The 21087-nt window shown below is 37.6% G+C and overlaps 1 protein-coding gene across 5 annotated transcripts in view; it reads right to left on the bottom strand.

Annotated features, from left to right (window-relative positions):
• LOC134666737 (teneurin-m) overlaps positions 1-21087 on the bottom strand; it is a 668228-nt gene that overhangs the window by 267812 nt on the left and 379329 nt on the right. For all 5 annotated transcript variants that reach the window (XM_063523982.1, XM_063523984.1, XM_063523986.1 and 2 more), the window contains one exon: positions 5372-5569. In XM_063523982.1, coding sequence (XP_063380052.1) covers positions 5372-5569 — 198 coding nt within the window. The remainder of the gene's footprint in view (positions 1-5371; positions 5570-21087) is intronic.

Below are 21087 nucleotides of genomic sequence, written 5' to 3'. Positions count from 1 at the left end.
TACTTACAAGGGGACAAATGGAATAACCGATGAAAGATGGCTCGGGAGGATAGTTCGAGCTCCGCAGCCCGCTGGTACGTTTTTAATTTGCGTCGACTTTGTACCACGAGCGGCAAAGATTCTTACCTCATTAAGCAACACAATTCATTCAGCGTCTTCGGCTTAAGAATGGATTGTTACGCTCAATGTACTGTAACAATCATACCTATTAACCTTCCTTTTCAGATCTCCCGAGATATTACACTTCTTATACAATTTTGCAGTATCTGGGTATTTTCGCCTGTCTTAACTTGACGTTGCGGAAGTGTGAAATAACACGAGACTTCATCAGTCAAGTCTAATGCTAGGTATTTGTTACACTCAAATCCCCAGCAGCGTGGATTAGGTGACGAATTCTACATTTTTTCTCGCTTGTCACAACCCTGTGATTATTCGTTCCGCCCGTAAGTTTGAGATATTCGTCTTAAGGATTAAGGGGTGCCATGAGTGAACGAAATTTCGCGGAATTCCCTTGATGGATGAATATGGAAACCTTAATTCTGACGTTCCGGGGAGTAAAATAGTATAAGAGACAAGAAAACCCGCGACGTTAATTTAATGAGACTATATTTTAGAGATGTTATTTTCGTATCAGTATTTTTGTTCATACTCCGAATAAGGTCAGCTTTTTAGTCATGTTTATCCTTATTGCTTAGTTGATATTTCCCTTTGAACAACTCTGTACATAATAAAAAAGTTTCTTTGTACTGTTCACGTTAGAGTCAAGAATAACGTAATTACTGTGTAATGTTATCAGAGTTTCTGTTCGGAGCCACTGTTAAGTTTCATTTTATACGACTAGAACAGCGCTCGGAGTGAGACTGCATACGGAATTCAAAAAGACATACATTCATTAAACAAACACACATAAAATTTAACGAAGCGCTGCCATATTCGTTAACGTATTTCCGGCTTTCATTATGATTATCCCACGACCAAAACACAACTTTATGCGTCATATTCTAACGAGCCGGCGCGTCGAGAGGAAAGACAAGGACGACTATTTATTAGGCACTTTAGTCGAGTAGAAAACCATCTATCGCTCGACAATCCGTCACAAACATGCGTTTAATGGCGGCAATTAAAGGGGACACTCGTCCGACCAAAATATCGTCACATAAAAACGTCGTTGTTACCGCGTATCAAATTGTTTAACACATTCGACAGTCGCGCTGTCTTTTACGACTTGTCGCCCGTTTACAACGGTCATCCGATTTGTGATTTCAGTTTACTTTCAAATAAAAAAAACGCTCGATCGTGAAATTATGACACGGAATATCAACCCATTCGCATTATCACAATGCGTTTCCAAAAATTAATTACGCCGAGCTATTTAGGCAAGCACGAAGAGGAAAATGCTACCATAATGACCCTTAAAATTTATAGCGGGCACAAAGCTAAACAGGATCACATCACTTACCGAAATTAACGTGCGACGCAAAATGAAGTCGGCGGGCGACCCAAATTAAAGATTAAACGTCGCGTCCTTTATTCTGATCCAAACATCGGAGGAATATGTACCAGCCGCAAACAAAGGGTAGGGCCGAACAGACCACGGAACGACAAATGTCGTACTAAATGACAAATAAAAGCCGGTATAGTTTAAATTGGGACCCAAAAACTGAATGTAAACAAACACCGGACCCAAATTTTGGTGAGAAAGTTTACAGAGCGAAGGAAAACATTGAAAACAGGCGGCTGGATCGAAATTGTTCATTTGTGTAACAAGTTAACAACTATCGTTTTGTTGGAGTTGGGCATAAAACAAATTGTTATTAGCAATGCAAAGGTCGACCGGCTGTGTTTGTAAAGGCATTACGTTTACTAATTAATAATAAAATAAATTAGGTACTAATCATTGTAAATATTAGTAGTTGAAAGCAAATACGAGACAAAGGACGTCGTGACGACAGAGTAAAACTAATTAAGCAGTCTAATTCATGGAATCAAGCAGATATTAGCTGGTCTGAACCAGATGTCACGACGTTTAATACGAATTTCGCTCGTCCTAACGCAATCGATTCTAATCGAGCACATCTAGAGAATTCCAATTAAATTGCATTCAATGAAATCTAGAACGATTATAGAACGGTAGGCAAATTAAAAGCGAGTCTCGGTTGGATTTCCTATCCAATTTTCATGCGGAACGATGCGATAAAAATCTATTACGTAAGCGAGGCCCTCTGCCTCTGTGTCACCAGGCCCGCAGCCAAGGACTGGAAAGGACTGCGTCGCGTTTCCAGTAAGCGTGTTTTATCCCGTTTTCATTTCCTGCAAGTAGCTGTTATATATAAGAATAAAAAATAGTTATATTAAAGGGTTTTGTTAAAAGTTGAATTGTAAAATATTTTGCTTAAATTTCATCTTTTCTCATCTCCAAGACTAGGTACATCATCAACTTAATAAGATTTGGGACTATCATTTTTATGATTACAAAAACTTGGTAATATTTTTATTTATTTTAAAGCTTTTTACTTGTCGTTTAAACGTTTACTATAATAGTTAGTAAGCTGTGGCATAGCTACAGCTACTCATTTAATATCTCTTCATTAATATTAATGTTTGGGGTTTTGTCAAAGAAATGTTATACCTACTAAATTTTAATGTCGCAATTTACTTAAAAAGACGAAACATTTTTTTGATGAGCATCATAACACTTTATAATATTTTGGGATAAATCTTGGCTCATGAGGCCACTTCAAACTCACATTTTAATGTCTAAATTTAATGTCCAAATGATGTATTTTTGTTATCATTTTATTTTCTCGTGCGTCCCTCTCGCACCAATACATGTGAAAGAGTGAAACGCAAAATTTTTCACCACACCATCGTGCGCAAAATACCAACTGTAAAACATTATAAAATGGAATCCAAATGAACGCTATTAAACATTTATCAGTCAAAATCATCAGCCACTTAAAAGTCAATTCTACCAGCTCAGCTATCACGTAAAAATTTGCATCAAATTACTTTGCCACTCTGTAAATTGAAGAAAAAAGAGAGCCTTTACAAGCTGGTGTGATCAAAAAGTAATTAATGTTAGTACCTATGACATAAATTTAAAGCAGGTACAAATAAAGTTTGTATATCTCTTCCAGTGGCCCCAGCTCCGTGCTATGCCACTGCGACATAATGTGATTCCAAAGCTATCACATGGTTCATTTTGCATTCCCGCAAACACTTTTAGCGTATCCTCTTCAGCCTTAAATACGTGAGTGCAGCGTAGATACTTGTTCAAAGTCAAAGCGATTGCTCTGATCTCTTTGCCCATGAATTGGCGTATAAATTTTAACCACTAGTTGAGCGTGTCGAGTAAAGGGTGAGTTTAGGTTAGAGCAAACCTAACAACGTGAATTCACTCCTATCATCGAAGCAAGAACTTCAAAAATTTGTTATCAGAATAGAATAGAATTTAATCGTAAGCACACAAACAAACGAGACAATTCATAGTATAAAAGAAAACACAAAATAAGTTTAAAGCGCCACGAAATGGCCCCATCTGAGCATATTGCTGGTGGCTTCCAGCGCTATTGATATTGTTCTTCTTCTTGGTCCTGGCTTTTATCCCATTTTACTTGGGGTTAACCCTCCTAGTATTAAGACAAAATTTTGATAAAATTTGGTGAGTCTGAAGCCTCATTCAGGGCGAAATAAATATCCCAGTTAAGAACAAAAAATTGTACGGAAATTTCCAAGTTACGAGAATCCTATACGTTTTAGCAACTCAGAGGAAGATTCGATAGAACATCACGGTGAAATTGTGCATATATTTATTTTACATATTAGGGAACTCTATCTTAACTATACAATTTTATCAAAATCTGGTGAAAAAGGAAAATCGACAATAAAAATGGCCCAAGTACGAAACAATTTATCAGAAACAAACAACGTTAAACGTAACACGAAAGTCGACACTCAAACACAAAGTGTCGTTCGGATTTCACATAGTGAGTGTGAAGAGAAAATAAAGATTGAATCAAAGTTACGAAGATTTGCTATAAGTGTCGACATGTGAACAAGCATAAGAGAATATTATTTCCACTACACATTTGAGGTAATAGTTTCTGTATCACGGCTTGATGTTTATCACGGCAGCGCAAAAGTTTCTCAAAAGGCTTTTTAAGGCTTGGTCTATGAAACTTATCAGATTATGGCGATCTAAACTAAAGCATACCCAGCTAAAAAACCGGATAAGTGCCAGTCGGACTCGCCCACCGAGGGTTCCGTACTTTTTAATATTTGTTGTTATATCGGCAAGAGAAATATACAGGGTGATTCATGAGACGTGAGCAGGACTAATCCTGCACACTCAGTAACTGATAATTGATCGATCACCGTCGTATTTAGGTGAAACAACCACACTTTTTCGTATTTATTAACTTTTTGGCGAGGGAAAATTTAATTCTCTACAATCATGGTCACCCTACAAGACCTAATTAATAAACATAAAACCTCTTTAACCGTAATGACAGCATTATGATTACGAAGAAAATAAACTGTCAAACTTGAGTGAGATACGAGTTTTCAAAAGTAACCAGACCGTGATGACATTAAATTTGACACAGAATATCGGTAGTTTAGTATTCTAATTGTAGGGTGACCATGCATGTCGTAAATAAATTAATAACTTTTTTTTTCAACACGACTAGAAAATTAACGTTAACCTCACTAATACTGATACGAAACAGTTGCTTATAATTTACGAAATGGGCAGTGTTAGTCCTGCTCACGTCTCCTGAATCACCCTGTATAATCTGTGAAAATTTCAACTATCACGGTTCATGAGATACAGCCTAGTGACAGACAAACGGACGGACTGACGGATAGTGGAGTCTTAGTGATAGGGTCCCGTTTTTACCCTTTAAAAAAGTCTTTCATATCAGTGGCCGACATATATAATGATTTTAATGTTTATTGTACATAATATACCAAATGATTTTAATGTTTATTGTAATATTGAGTGATTGTTGGCTTTCTGTATGTTGTCTCTTTCAGTTTAAATTGCCGTATCCTCCTAAGGCCCAAGGTCCTGCCTTATAGTACTTCTTCAGTTCGATGAAATTTAAGCCATATTTAATTGGAACAGAGTAGCATTTCTTTTGTATCGTTAAATTTTCAAACAATTTTCCCTGCACTATAGGTTCAAATTTCAGTGGTAAATTCTGGGTTTTTCACTTGTATCGCTGGGCCTTAGGAGATGTGGATGTAGATGTAGTGTAGGAACGCCCGGCCGGAAGCAAGCGGGCTGTCGATCGCGTGTCGCGTTCATTCAGCCCAGTTCCCTGGGGGCTTTAGGAGGCTATGGGTGCAGAGGACTTATAGTGAGTCTCACCGTTGTGCACAAGCAGAGTGGAATCCCTCGCCGTGGGCAGCTCCGAGTCGGTGAGCGTGGCGTCGGAGGCGTTGTCGGTGGAGGTGGGCGTGGTGGGCGCGGGCGAGTCGGACAGCCCTCGGCTGCGCGCGCGCCGCCCGCTGCCGCAGCTGGAGCCGCTGCCGCTGCCCGAGCCGTACGGGTGGAGCCGGCCCAGGCCTGCAAACAACGTACTGCTTTAGTTTCATATATCGTTTTCCAATAGGGTATTTATTTATTTATTTATTTAAACTATATTGCACAAAAGAAAACTTATCGTACAAAAGGCGGACTTAATGCCAAAAGCATTCTCTAGTATTCTCTATTCTATTTTTTATTATTTGACTTTATATAATAAATTCTTTCACACAATGCATGAAATAAAGCACCAAATAATTATTAGCAAACATAGCAATCCGACTCAAGAGCAGCCGATGCAACGGAGCCACGCCGTTTTGTCGACTATTTAAATAGTGTTTAGTTTTAAGTTTATAAAATACATATGTATGTTAGTCTGTAAGGTATTTGTAATATGGGCCTTGTTGCCTGAATTAAAATTCTAAAATTAAAAATTAAATCTTAGCAGGATTTTTCTTAACACAATATCTATTTAATAAATCGGATAGAAATATTAGATTTATAAAAAGTAGGTGAGTCGACCGTGTCATCACTGCGTAAATATAAATTTCATATTAGCAAATCGTTTGGACAGTCTACTTATTTCGGCCACATATGAAACATCAAATAAAAAACCGGCCAAGTGCGAGTCGGACTCGCGCCCGAAGGGTTCTGTACCATTACGCAAAATACTGGCAAAAAGATCACGTTTGTTTTATGGGAGCCCCCACATAAATATTTATTTTATCTTGTTTTTAGTATATGTTGTTATATCGGAAACAGAAATACACCATGTGTGAAAATTGAGTTACAGACAGACGGACGGACAGACGGACAGCAGAGTCTTAGTAATAAGATCCCGTTTTTACCCTTTGGGTTCAGAACCCTAATAAAAACAACTATACCCTGCTTAATTCTTCAGAGCTTATTCCTCCAGACTTTTTTATGAATTGCTAGAAACAGCAATAAAATCCAATATAAGACAACGTTGATGAAATACGATAATATTTTCTCATTATTCGCGAAACCAAAAGGTATTAGGTATATAAATATATAGAGAAAACAACATCAAAAGCCGAAATACACGACGCGGACCGAACGTAAGGAGATAACAATAAAAGCAAAACAAAGGAACCGACAAGGACATTCAAACTAGAAAGGTATTATTTTCATATATTCAGATAAAAAAGACTTCGAAGTGATCCGAAATAAGAAAAATAAAAGAAAGCGTAATTAGAAATAATAAGAAAAAACGAATTGTTCACTTCGGTTTGCGTTGCTTGGTTTCTCAAGCGAGTACCTAATTTATTAAAGTTGACACAGAAAATATTATTTTCTGGGAATTGACATAATACATGTATTAACACGCCACTCCTAACTGGCCATCTGTGGATTTCAAGGTCATAAGAGAGAAAGAGAGAATGAGGAAAGTCAGTTATTAAATACACAGTGACAAAGTACAGCGTTTAATATTACACGGACCTACACGGACAATGTCGCGCGAGGAGACTAGTGGTAAAATAACTATTTATGATAGAAACTTGTGCATAACAGAAAGCTAAATTGGGTTTAGTAATTACAGATCTTTGAAATTACAGAAACAGTTCAATGAATCGAGGAAAGGTTAAAACTAAAATCGCATTTTAATGTTCACGTAGAATTAAATCGACTTAACCAGAAACGTGAAGCGAAAATATTGCTTACGAAAGCCCGCTTCACAATTCCTGCAAAAAACGTAATAAGGAAAACCTTCTGAAAATGGCACTGAATATTTTTCTACACGTTGATTTACCTTTAATCAGTGTATACGTCTTTGATGTTTAAGAACCTTTAAGTAATGCTGTGGCTTGCTTTTGCTTTCATGAAAAATGCGGTACGGAAAGCCACTCATGGCGTTTTTGCCTTTCCGACTTAGGCAGCCATTGTATTGATTTGAAAGAGTAAATATTATTAAGAATTCGGTTACGTTGGAAAACGAACATTTCTGTCTGGTACTTGAAATAAAAAGTATGTTTTAATATTAGATATTGGTGTAACTTCAATTTGCTTCATTACTCGATTGGAAATAATTGTAAATTTGAGTGTACTCGTATATAACGTTTATAAACATCCTGACTTTTAAATTAAATTCTTCTTTTCGTAGATTAAAAAAGAATATATCCTACAATTTTTGTAGGTCGACTGAAGTGAAGCCCCCTCTGAGTTATACCCGGAGCCGTAATCTTGTTTATTACCTTCAAATTTGCCATCGCCGGATCCCCGAAAATATCTCATTATGGATTTTTTAAACATCTCCAACATCGTTGATGGATTTTCCAAATCCCACGAGCAGGTCTAACCGTGTGTCATCATTAGTAAAAAGTATCAGGATAGAATTAAGTGGGAGACGGTGAAACTTTTTAATTTAAGTCAAACATCCCAGGAGGCCCATCTCAAAGGCCCTGAAGAAAATAAAATTAGTTTCGACTGTACCTCATTACCGGACTTAGTAATTGAGTATGCAGACTGCATGTGAAAAGATTTTTTACAGAGCAACGATGTCAAGTAAGTTCTTTATGAGACTGCCGAAGCAGAAAGCTTTGCGCTGAAAAGATTTGAAGAAAATCTTTAAGTTTCGAAGAGAGGTTTATTAAAAAATGTTTTAAGCTGCCGCAATTTTGTTAGACGGTTTTCTGGCTTAGCCTTACACGGTAAATAGATTGCCGCCTAGAGTTTACGAATTGCAATTAAGATTTCATCTCGTATTCTGTGCGCGACAGTATTTCAAAAATCACCCCGGTATCCGGGAAACTTGATAATAAGCAACAACTAATCAAATAGCCGCAGACTTGTTCAATGCGATAATTAAGGATGCTGCCAACGGAACCCTTCACAAAGGAGGTCCAAACAAAAAGAACAATGAGCTCGTTAGAGGGGAATTTTTGCCAACTCCCCCCTTTCCACCACTAGCCGAGTTGGAGGCCAGTCGCCCGGATAAGGAATGCTAATTGTAAGTGGGTTGCATAAAGTTAGGAAATTACGAAATAGATTTTTGTACTTTGCCTCCGATTCTCGAATAAACTGGTTTTTGTTAACCTAAATATTAATCGTTATTAATGCCTTCCGTATCAGGGATTGTGTGATGAGCAAAATAAGTATCATATTAATTCATGTAAGGTTTTTCGACTTTATAAGATGCATATATTTACAAATTTACGCAAAAACGTTTTTGTTATAAAATAATTGAGGATTTTCTGCTTAGAAAGACTAATGCTTCATTGTGAACAACTTATTTCATAAGATATAAAGTAAATTTTATAAAATAATATAAATACATTTTGAAACATTTATAACAACCAAGATATTATGTAATTACTTACTTGAACCTTGAACGTAGCAATTGCAATCCAAAGGATTCAGTTTACGTAAACTTCAAGTCAATTGAGAAGCAATTAAAACAATTAACAAGACACCACAAAACAATGCAAATTAAAGAAAAAACCACTAAACTGTAAGAACATTAAAACACAATCGCTCTCGGATAAAATTAAATTCAACTAGATTCGCATATTCTGGAGAGACGTGGGAGGCGCATAAATAAAAAACAGGAGTGTTGTTTCCTCTGGATAAGAGCACAGGACGTCCGCGCGATAACGGGTGACCGCTCTGTTCGGTACTCAGTTTTTGAATGGATGCTTTAGACGTGAATCATGATGATTATTATTGTCTATAGAGATGATTTTCGAAGAATTTGCAATAGGTATTGCCATATAATAAACTAGAAAAAGACACAACCCAAGAGTGCACACAGGGATACAAGGAGAAAAGTGGTATTGGTCTTAGAGTCTTTTATTTTATGAACAAAACTTGTCTGATAATATTGTCATAATATTCTCCTCACACTAGCGCAGATCAAGTAATCGCAAATATTTCGAGTGATCTGTCACCTCCGCATTTCCATAACGAGATTTTCTATTCAGATGAACGTTCTGCGTTGTTAGTCAAGCAAGAAATTCTATTTCATTCACTATTCACGTTTGAGGACACGTCACATTCGATACAATCATGTTTGCTTAGAAAAAAAAAATCGAATTACAACAAAATTCAATCCGACAAAATAGTGAACTCATAAATATACAATTGGCAAGTTGCTTGCGCTGCGAAATCACGTCGCCGGAGCAGCCCCGAGGAGCGCCCAGAAATAAACGGGGCCCGCTTTCCGCACGTATTGTTAGCTTCGTTACTATCCGAAAAGAAACTACAATTTGAATCCCACAAAGTAGCATAAACGAACCGTCAAACCTACAGCCCCCGGGGAACCACTGTCACAATTTGTCACTGCGAGCAAACCACGCACCCCCGCCGGAATTTGGCCGCAATCTCGTCATTACCATATCGATCCCTGCACCGAATGTTTCACAACCTCACCAGAATTAAATTTATCGCAATGACAATTATTCGTTACCAATTTACCTCACCTATGACCCTTTTCTCAGTATGTAAATCAATGCGAGATTCCTGATATTATATTCCGAGCATGGTGCCCCGCGTTAAGGCAAACGTAGAAATTTGTCACATGAGCGATGGTTCACCTACGTGTTTCTTCTCCAAATCCCAAACATAATCCTTTCCAGCGCAAATAAAACACACCTTTATTACTTTAAAGAGAAAAGCTTAAATCCTGCGCGACTGCCTTCGGGAATTTCATATTTCATGTGCCTCCGGGCCGGGATTAGTAGGCGATTTTGCATCTTAACTCCTCAATTGGAGAGTGGGTTTTCGATCACGCGGGTGCGCGCTTCCCGAACAGAGTTGTAGTTACGCAGAGTGCGACTGTATGATTTTATGCCAGCAAAAGTAAAGAAGGTTGACAAATAGGTCGGGCGTGCCGATGTTCAGTTTTATTAAAATTAAAACGTTCTATCCCGCGTTAATAAAAGGCGGTAAGGTAGAAAATCGCTCGTATTCAACCGTTTAGATTTACAGCGGCAACACGAGGGATAAGCCGAACATTTTTATTATCATCGCGCTAGTTTATTGCGTCTCGAGCGCAGGCATTAGAAATAATCTTCAAGGCGAGGTAGGTATTTTCTAAAACGGCAACAACGGCAAAAGACGATTGTACACATTTTCACTTTACTTTTTCGGTAGTTACGAGCGGAACGGCTGCGGTGCTAAAGACTGGAGCGCGAGTAGTTACCGCCCGGAATAAAAAACAAGGGTCCGCTGCAAATGGAAAGCAAATTTTCTTAAAAACAAAGCAAGCAATAAATCTGCCGAACCTAAGCAAAACAGCCGAGCCTCGTCCACAGTCGTAACTCACTCTCAAGCGTACAATTTCACCGACAATTTATTCGACATGAACTGTAGTTGTCAAACGCTGACGTCTGCGTATCGAAAGAATAAATAATAGAGATAAAAAGGAGGCTGGAGACAACGGCTTCGGTATTGTGGTCACGTACCAAGCGGCCTCGCAAGCGCAATCTTCGGAGAAAGAATTACATTTATCCAAAGGATGAGGAAATCTCGAGTAATTCAATGTTTAGACGCCGATGAAACGCATGCAGATATATGGGGGCATGGCGATATTGCCACAGCGATATACTTTGAAAATAAATTACTTTTTTCTTACACGAAAAGCTCTAGATAAATGTTCGTTCACGTTCAGTCAATAAATTGTTTCACAGTGGATAAAACCCTCAGTTTCAGTAGAATAATTCAACTGACAGACGTGTCAAATAAAGTTGTTCAAGGCGAGAAATGCAGTGATTATCTGTACAGCTATTGGTTTGTGAAGCAATTCAAATGGATTTATCAAAATGGAAATTAATTTCATGAAACAGTTTATCATTCACAGCGAATTACTGGATATAATTTGACTTATTTCAATGTTAATAAAAATAATGTTGAGTGAATAGAATGATGAATGTTACGCTCAAATCTTATAAGGTCGACAGTTGTGGTTAATATCGGCGCTGACAGTGAGTTGTGTCGTGAGTAACCCCAGAGGCACAATCAAACCAAATAACTAAGCACGATTATCCTCCGAATCATCGCGAATCATCCGAACTTACATCCAAAATCCCGACTACGAGTGTTTGTTTTTGATTTTTGTCTAACGAGACAATGGGGAAATGATGAGCACCGCGCCGTACGTCGCCTCTGGGACTTCACCCCATTCCGACACTACCTCCCCTGTATTATATATCCGTTGGAAACTTAACCTTAGCACCTGGAAAGTAGGATTTAAATTGATACGTGGCGGATAAGGATTAACGATCGTTCGTGGTTGGGGCAATCGCATATGGCGTCAAACGGGCTACGGCGAGTGACGGCACGCCACTCGAGGGAGTCGGATTGGCCTCAGTGCTCGACGGGACATCCACTATGTCACTGTGGAGGGAGGGCGCTCGGACTCTACAGATTTAAAACACTAGTTGTGCTTCAATTGCGCCAAGCGAGAACTTTTATGCCTTTTATTTTCAGGCTCAACTTTCACACAGAACTTGCAAATGTACCCGGTCTTTTTGTTGTTGCTGACAGTCGTCGGAGGGACGATTTACCGAATCCGGAAATTGGCTTCTGTTGCCGCTGTTCATTAGTGAGACACACTAGGATCCGCGAGCTCGCTAATTAGGTGCCCGTCTGTTTACCTTTGTAATCATCTGACATCAAAGTGGGATCTGTAAGTAAGCAAGCTCGGTTTCCAAACTTGGTGATTTATTTACGCTCGGCGTATCGATCGGTGTATGACGCTGGCACGATTCAGGCGGATTTGCAGGAATCGAGGTCAAGTGGATTGAAGATTTTCATGTCCTTGTTTACTTAACGTTTGTACAAACATTCATCTCGCGATCGTCTGCACCGGAGGGTGCACGCGCAAATATTGTTCCCTACAAACACGCAATTTAATACTGGGCTTTTTCGCTGGCGATCATAACTCGAGCGTTTATACGTTTGTAAACCTTTTACGTTGGGTGAGTATAAAATTCACCCTAACTGCCGGCGTGACTGGCCTGCAAACTGATTTTAATTCCCAACTAGTCATAAAGCGAACTATTACGGCCCGGAATATCCTTGGCAACACTAAGTGGACTCTGTAATGAGACAACAGTTAAATAATTTACTGGTTAGTTGTTTTTATTGCCCGCTCTAAGTGATTGCTTCGGTCTATATCAGCCACTAGGAATGTTTCTTGACAACGAATTTATTTTTCATTTTATGTGTACAGTTGTACACCTAACTTATACATAATTCGTATCTGCTGTTATCTCGAATATCTCGATAGATTTATTTTACGGTGGTATAGATGGAACGTAAAATGTTAGGGAGGTGTTGATTATGCGAATGCATTTAAGTAAAACAGTATTCGTAACGATCTTATTGGTACATTGAAGAACGAGATAGAAATTTCTACCTGGATTCTTAACGGTATTGAAGCTCTCACAGATACTTATAACTTTAGATGGAACTTTTAGATAGAACTACATACATCCCGATTTTACTTCAAAGTTAGCAAGAATGTATACTCCTCACTTGTGACCTTTACATCCATTCGAAACTGGGCCAACAATTCAACTGTTCCATTAAACGTATGCTTATAATTACTGTCCACAATTCAGATTAAAGAAGGCAGCGTAACAGTATACCGGAGGTAAATAATTGAAGTAATTGGCGGGTCGCCGGGTCAATTAATCAATGGCCGGCCGATGCATTACGAATGTACTGGGCCGGAACATGGCGGCCGGCAGAATAGTCTGTTTTAGTTTAACTGGCCTAGCCAAGTGACAATCGTTTATGGAAAACGCAAAAACTTACATAATGTACGGAAATGATCACGTGACTTTTCGTTTGCTTGAATCTGTCATCGTGATATTATTTACTTTTCGATTGGCATTCGGTAAGCGATATATTCTTGCGAACGACCCTCGGAATACAAAAGCTACTGATACCATGCTAGACTGCTAGTACAGAAAGAGAGAGCAGAATAGTAGGGTTCATAATAACTAACTACATATATTTTAGGTACGGTAAGATTTCGCTTAGGATTTTAAATGGCGTCAAATTCTTATATTTTTGCGATTGTCTACAAACAATTATCGTGTTAAAAAAAATAACCGTTCCTCGTTTAACTTAAAAATTTCAAGTTGTAATGGATTATTTACAGAAGTCTAATATTTTTTGTAACAAACTCGAAAAGCCTTTAACGTTTTTAACAAATATATTTTATAGGTACCTAGTCTAGACTAGTTTTTCCCTGTTTTCAGTAGAGTCTGACACCCGCGCAGCCTGACATCTGTTACGTACAGAAAATCGATAGAACAAACAAACGGGACGACAATTTAATGGAGGCCATTTATAATTCTTTTCCAATTCCTCTACATTTGTCACATCACATATATGATAAAATTTACTTAAGTACATTAACAATTATGGAGTGTTAAATTATGTCTTGCAACCCAGCTGTTAAATTCATCTCCAGCTCAGTAGGAAATACCTAGGGATTGGCTGGCTATAATATAAACTCATCATCGTCGTCATTCTCTCGCCCATGTCCCATTCACTTGAAGTTGGCGCAGCATGTCTTTTTCTTCCATACCTCTCTCTCGCCCGTCATCTCATCATTCACTTGCGTTCGTTGCATATCATCTCTCACACAGTCCATCCACCTTTTCCTCGGTTTTCCTCTCCCGTTACTTCCCTTCACATTCATTCGTAATACCTACAATAATATAAACCATAAAGGTTTGAAAAAAAAAACTCGTTGATAAGTCCACTTTAAAGGAAAGCATGTACTTAAGACTCAAGCAGTTTTGTTGACATTATTCCAATCTAAATTAATGTCTTGCAGTCTTCCCTGCTCCGTGGAGTTCCCAAACTTTCCGCGCTTCAGTTACTCAAACATTTACACTAGTTTTAATGTGTCAGCCGGCGCCAAGGCATTCTAAATAATAATATGAGTAGAACCAGTGCCTAAGGAACGCAACACTTCGAGCAAAATCGAGTAGTGAAATTGTTGAACATTGCCATTGAAATTTAAATGAATAAATATGTTGCTTAACCATAAAATCTCAGTCGTATCCCACTGTCCTAACTATAAAGGCACACAGTAAACTTCAACATAAAATAAATATTGTCACACTCAAAACGTCAAGAGAAATCCAGCAATTTAAAACGTCGATATTTTAATATTCAAGGATCACAATATAACCCCGTTAGGTTAGAGTTACTCGTAATTCCAAGTCCACAGGATCGTAAAAAGTGATAAGTAATGTGGACCACCATAAAATTATGGATTCATTCCATAGCCTCCTAACCCAGCCATACAAACGAAAAATCCAAAATTTGCCACTGAAATTTGAACCTATAGTGCAGGGAACAGAGTTATTTTATTATTTGCAAGAAAATTTAACGATACAAAAGAAATGTAACTCTGTTCCAATTGAATATGGTTTAAATTTCATCGAACTGAAAATTTACTATAGGTGGGACCATGGGCCTTAGGAGGATAGGACCACTTAAGTTTCTATATCGGACATGCGGCGTTGGTGGCAGCGATAAGGCCAATAGTGGTAACGAAAAATAAGAATATAAAGAGCCATTTTATCCTGAGCTATCAAAATGGATGCTGGAAGTCTGTTGTGAAGTCCCTAGGCTCCAGCGCGGATGGATAGCTCTATTATGTAGGTGCGACTGGCACTTTTAGCGCGAGTTCTCATTTTACATTCGACGTCTATTCTTGAATTGCAGAACCGAATCAGTCGAATTTAGATTTTATTCACGGATATCTTTTATTCACCGTTGTCCGATATTTTTGCGAATTTACTGATGCATATAATACCTATTTTTGAATGTTTGTAAAAGCCTACAAAACTTTTTTCAAGAGATATGATATTTTCTACTATATTTCCTTATGGTTTTTAGTCTACGAGTTGGTTGATTTTTTATGTTAGTGTGAAATAAATCATAAAATCTCAAAATACATTTTTTGGAAATAATGGCAAGTCAGGGGCAATAAAATTATCAGCCGCAGGATCCCCACAGCTGGACAAAGACTTCGGGTAGTGTGCTACCCCAATTCAACTATTTACGCTCCGATTTCGAGTTAATCGTATTACCTAATTACGTATTTTCAACCATAAATTATTAAGATGAAATCTTCGAAACTGTCACTATACTTAAATAGTTTATTTAACTATCTTAAACAAAACCTTTAAAAGATAACTCTTTAGTGATTTCAGTGAAGTTTCGTAAAATAAAGCAGGAACAGTTCGGAATCCAAGCTGTGAGTGTATCGTAAAACAAAATCATCCAAGAACCCGCCACGCTTTTAAAAGTGCTCTAAATTTTTTTGTTTCCCGCTCTAAACAATAAAGTGATCCAAGTTTAGATGGGAGTGCAGCGAAGCTATTTTTTGTGTCATTCGTTTGTTCAAATTTAGACGTCCATATGTTCGTCCGATTTAACGGCATTTTTTTCGTGTTTTATATCGTTATTTCCTAATGATTAGGCTTTAGATTAGGATGATGTTTGCGTTCGAAGCGCTTTGAGCGCATACCGGGCGCATATGCGTTCCCGAATTTATGGGGTAGATAAAAGCTATTTTTATTTAGAGATATTCTTTTATACAGTCATAAAGTGCAACGCACAATCGCCCGACACGTCCTTATCAAAATGCCAGGGAAATACGATGTCTGTGCGCGGTAACTGTCGGCTGGGGAGCTATTTGGCCCGTATTACCTACCTTACCGATCTCAAAATGTGCCGCCATCTTTGGCGCTGACGGATTTGCTGCCTGTGTGATTTATGCCCCCGTTATGGCTATCACGTGCGAGTAAGTAATTGGTGATGACAAGGTTATTAAGTTTTTCAGTTCGGTTTTTATGCTGATGATATTTTAACATTAACCCGACATGTAAGTGGAAACATTTGATTTATTACCTAAAATTTAAGTGCCTGTATACATACATATTTATAAATATGAACACGTGTTTTAGTAGTCAGCAGCAGAAGTTGCTAAGCGGGCGAGGTGTTCAAAATTGCCTAATAGTGTATGTACTCGTATATTTAAAACTAAAATGTAAGTATGTACGCGTACGTTGAAAGTATTACATAAATAAAGTGGACATGACTAAATTGTAATTACGATAAAGTTTAATATAGGTATTGTCTTTTTAAAGTTAAATGTTTATATTGCTGTAATTATTATCACAATTCAAAAGCAATTTAACAATGCGTTGGTGTCAAAGTGGAAAATATAAAGCGCTCGGGCATTTTATTTGCATAAATCAAAACGTCCAATTGGGAACAAGGAAATGTTAAACGAATTAAACACGCGACTGCGAATAATGCAAAAAGAAATGCACGTTAAAAACACTGCATTCCGGGCAAATTATTTAATCACCTTACAGGCGGGCTGGGAACTGTGGGACACAGTCGCATTTAAATTGCAGTAAGAAATCTGACGTGCATTATTTTATTAATTTATCTATCTAAAGGTCCAGATGTAGCGAATGCGCACACATGTTTGTTTTGGATCGCGCGTCTAATTCGCTAAAACTCGTGTAAGGCCCGCATAAAGCGCGCAATCTACAGCAAACTAGGAACGCATTAGTGGATCGCTAGATTTGGACCACACCTTAAAAGAGCCAGAGGCTGCCACATCTTCGGCCATCGAAATTGATGAAAATCGTTCGTAATACATTGAACCTCGATGTTTACAGCAGCGGACCAATGTTACACTGCACAAACCTCACACTCTTAATTCAAATAGCTCGATATGAGGAGTTTTCGTCATAGCTTATAAGAATGTGTAATATAATTATGTATCATACGATAACGCTCGCAGCGGTATGGAATCCCTGCTTAAATTATAGAGAATTGCTTACCTTAGCACGCAAAGTGACGCAAAATATAAGTTTCAGTAAGAGTATTATGATGCCCGCCTTTTTCAATAATGCATTGCTTGGAGAACTGTTTAAACTTGTCCTTTATGGCATAAAACACGAGAAATGAACGGTGCGAAGACAGTGCACAGTATACAATTAAAAGAAATCTTTTAATTACCACTTGGTGCATTTGGCAACTGAGCTTTGTATAAATTATTTATTGCTTTTTCTTGTAGAAGTCATTTGTTAGGCTTTAATTGCGTAACTACTTAGTTTTCTTTTTGTTTGAATTTTTTGGTGAAAGTTTTTTTTTATATATATTAGAATAAAATCCATATTTAATTAGAGCCCTGCCATTTAATGGAGTCGATTCTTTTTTTAATAAAAGGTGACTTCGTGTGGGCTAGTTAAAGTGTGGTTAAAGTGCTTAATTTTGCTTAAGTAAGTAAATATTCTTTATTGCACCAATAATTATACATTTTACATACATATAAAACTACAAAGCAATTTTGCTTACTGGAAAGATCGCATATTTATCGTTTAGACTTTAGTCTTCAAATATATGTACGTATTACTGTGAAATGTAATAAGTAATAACTTTTCCCACAAGCCGTCACTGTCATGTAAGAGGTATTTAATAGTAGCGAAACGTCATGATGTTTTCCATGTTATCATGGTAAAGCAACTCCTCATAATTATCCTAAGGGATAGTATCGTCATATTCATGTATATATAAAACTTCGATCGTTTTAAAAATCCTTTGAGTACAAAAACAGCCAAGGTAGTGAGTTCAAGCACCTCAATCCCGATTGTTGTGACAATAATTTTCATAAATTTCATAAAAAAAACGTGAAATAACGCAAAGAAGCCAAAGGTCAGACGCCAAGAGCGCTAGTGTTCCGGCAAAAACAGTGCAAAACAACTAAACGCGCAAAGCCCGTCTGGCATATTTTCAATCGCAAAGGGTAATAGGTCAATAAAAAACCGGGCAAGTGCGAGTCGGACTCGCGCACGAAGGGTTCCGTACCATAATGCAAAAAAAAAAAAAACCCAAAAAAAAAAACGGTCACCCATCCAAGTACTGACCACTCCCGACGTTGCTTAACTTTGGTCAAAAATCACGTTTGTTGTATGGGAGCCCAATTTAAATCTTTATTTTATTCTGTTTTTAGTATTTGTTGTTATAGCGGCAACAGAAATACATCATCTGTGAAAATTTCAACTGTCTAGCTATCACGGTTCGTGAGATACAGCCTGGTGACAGACGGACGGACGGACGGACGGACAGCGAAGTCTTAGTAATAGGGTCCCGTTTTACCCTTTGGGTACGGAACCCTAAAAATGACTACTTTACGAGATTATCCCAGCCAAAGCTAAGCAGAAATAAAACTTCTAGAAAAGGCTTACGGATCAGTTTGCTTTGGATTTGTAAATTTTCCATCGTTTGAAATGCTTGCTTTTAATACAGTTATTTTATATGAAATAATTATACGGGAAGTAGGTAACATAAGATTTTCTAGCATATTCTGGTTCTTGTGTAATAACCGTTCCTCTGTTTATTCGTACGGTAGTAAATTGTTTGCATTGTTTTGTAAGAGAACGTTTACCTACTTTTATAAGTCGAGGCGTGGTTTAATTAAATTTTGATATAAAATCACATCTTTTATAGAAATAAGTAAACTTTTAATTTTAAGTACTAATGACAGTGTAAAATGTCAACTAAACTTATTGCAAACATACATAAGTACGCTTGCCAATCGCCGATTAGAAATTTAATCTTCAAATTTAGTGATAAACGAACTGGCACCCCATACATTGTCACAAGAATGTCGGCATATGTATTTACTACATATAGCTATGACTATGTAATCGTCTAGGGCGCAATACGGCTCGGACCTTGACCCCATTTCTGGAACTGCCGACGCTGTATGAAGGCATAACAGGAATGGTTTGTTCGCAGAACAAAGGAATATCTGTAGCTGTAAGGTCAAGTTACTTCATCGGGGACCCGCTGGCACGGAAACCTATAATTGAGTATTTCTCAAAAATGGACGGCAAAGTCGAGTTTGCCGTCTAAAAAATAGGTCGCGAAGCGCGGAGTTTATGGTCAGTCAAAAATTAAAAAGTTAAAAACATTGCAGTCTCGATTTTAGGACTGCAATGTTGCATACAAATTCCATTATTTGTAGAGTTCCAAACTTTTTAAAAGTTGAAATGGCCATATCAAATGAAGGCACAGGTCCATTAAACAGCCAAACAGATGATTAGTACCGCGACTATTTAGCTGTCTCAAATAGGTTGGCGTATTTTCGGCAGAAAAATACACTTCTATTTTTTTATTAAAAAAAATAAAAGGCGGCAAGGGCTTTGTTCTGTGAAAATATATACATAAGAATGTTGCTTTTGTAAAATATTTCTATGATATTTATATTTCGTGCACCATTTTTGAGAAAAGCACTATATATGACTCGGCTGGAAGGCTACTTGCTGGCTTCGGATTCAATTAAACGGACTCCCAAGGTCGTCCGTTTAAAACGAATCCTTAGCCTGCAAGTAGCTACTTCCGAGCCTCGACAATAATGTACTATTGTATCTTCTTTTACAGCTGCGTAATATTATCAGCAATAGATTTTTCATATCTCATGCTCTGAAAGTGGGTTGTTGTTGTTCTAAAAGGTGCGCAGAAAGTGATACGTTTATGCTCTAGTGCAGAAAAGTGGTGTACTCCTCTGCGTCCCCGTCCCACGAACAACTGGGTGGAAACAAAATGGAAAAATAGTGTCTTTATTTCCTCGCCTGGAACAATTGGTAATTGTTTAATTTTATTAATCCCACGTTGATCCTTTTTTTATAAAAAATGATATAAGTGAATTGTTAAAAACAAATTATTCTTGATTTATTTCGTTGAATTCTATTTACGCGATTTCATAAGGCGGGAACCAAAAGGAATACACCAAAAATATTTTTTTAAACCACTTGCGTAAATGGGCAAAGGCAGAATCTTATACAGCCACAGTTAAACGTTTGTACGATATTAAATTGATTTTTAAAGATATTTAGCACTATATTCATGAAAATAAAACAAATACAAGAAAAAAATTACTTATATTATTAATTAAATTGTTATTTCATATTTAAAATACTTTTATTATGTTATTACGTGGTGCGGCGCACCAAGGTCGCGGTGCGGTCCGGTAGTCTGTTGCGGCTTTTAGAACGAAAAAGTATAAAATTAAAAAGTAAGAAGCAATCCCGCTGATTTTCATACTATGATGAACAAATCATTTAAAAATTACTGCAGTTTGTTAAAAATGTGTGTTTTCGTAAATATTGCAATCTAAATGATTTTCGCTAGGGGTTATTAATCACACCTGTAAAGTCTCCGATTGCAAGTAAGTCCTAAGGAAAATAAATGGCCGTAGATCTATTAGGTACTTCCATTACTGATTTTGCGAAATTGCCTTGTCTTGTTTGGTTTCCTCGCATTCGATATGAAAAGTAGAGTGTTTAACTCGGGTGAAAGGCACCATTTCTGTCTCGGACTATTGGCGCTCTCACTGCGTTCGAGCGCCAAACTACCTCGACAGAAATGGGTGCCTTTCCACCCTTGGTTAACAATCTACTATTTTTATGTCCCATAGATTTTGTTTCTAGGAATATTGTTTTATAAAAAAAATACATGTGCGATTCGGCGTCAATATGCTACAGAAGCCG

This window comes from Cydia fagiglandana, chromosome 8 (genome assembly GCF_963556715.1).
Source record: "Cydia fagiglandana chromosome 8, ilCydFagi1.1, whole genome shotgun sequence".
NCBI lineage: Eukaryota > Metazoa > Arthropoda > Insecta > Lepidoptera > Tortricidae > Cydia > Cydia fagiglandana.
Note: the sequence above shows the minus strand (reverse complement) of the source record. Positions and strands in the feature narration are given on the sequence as shown.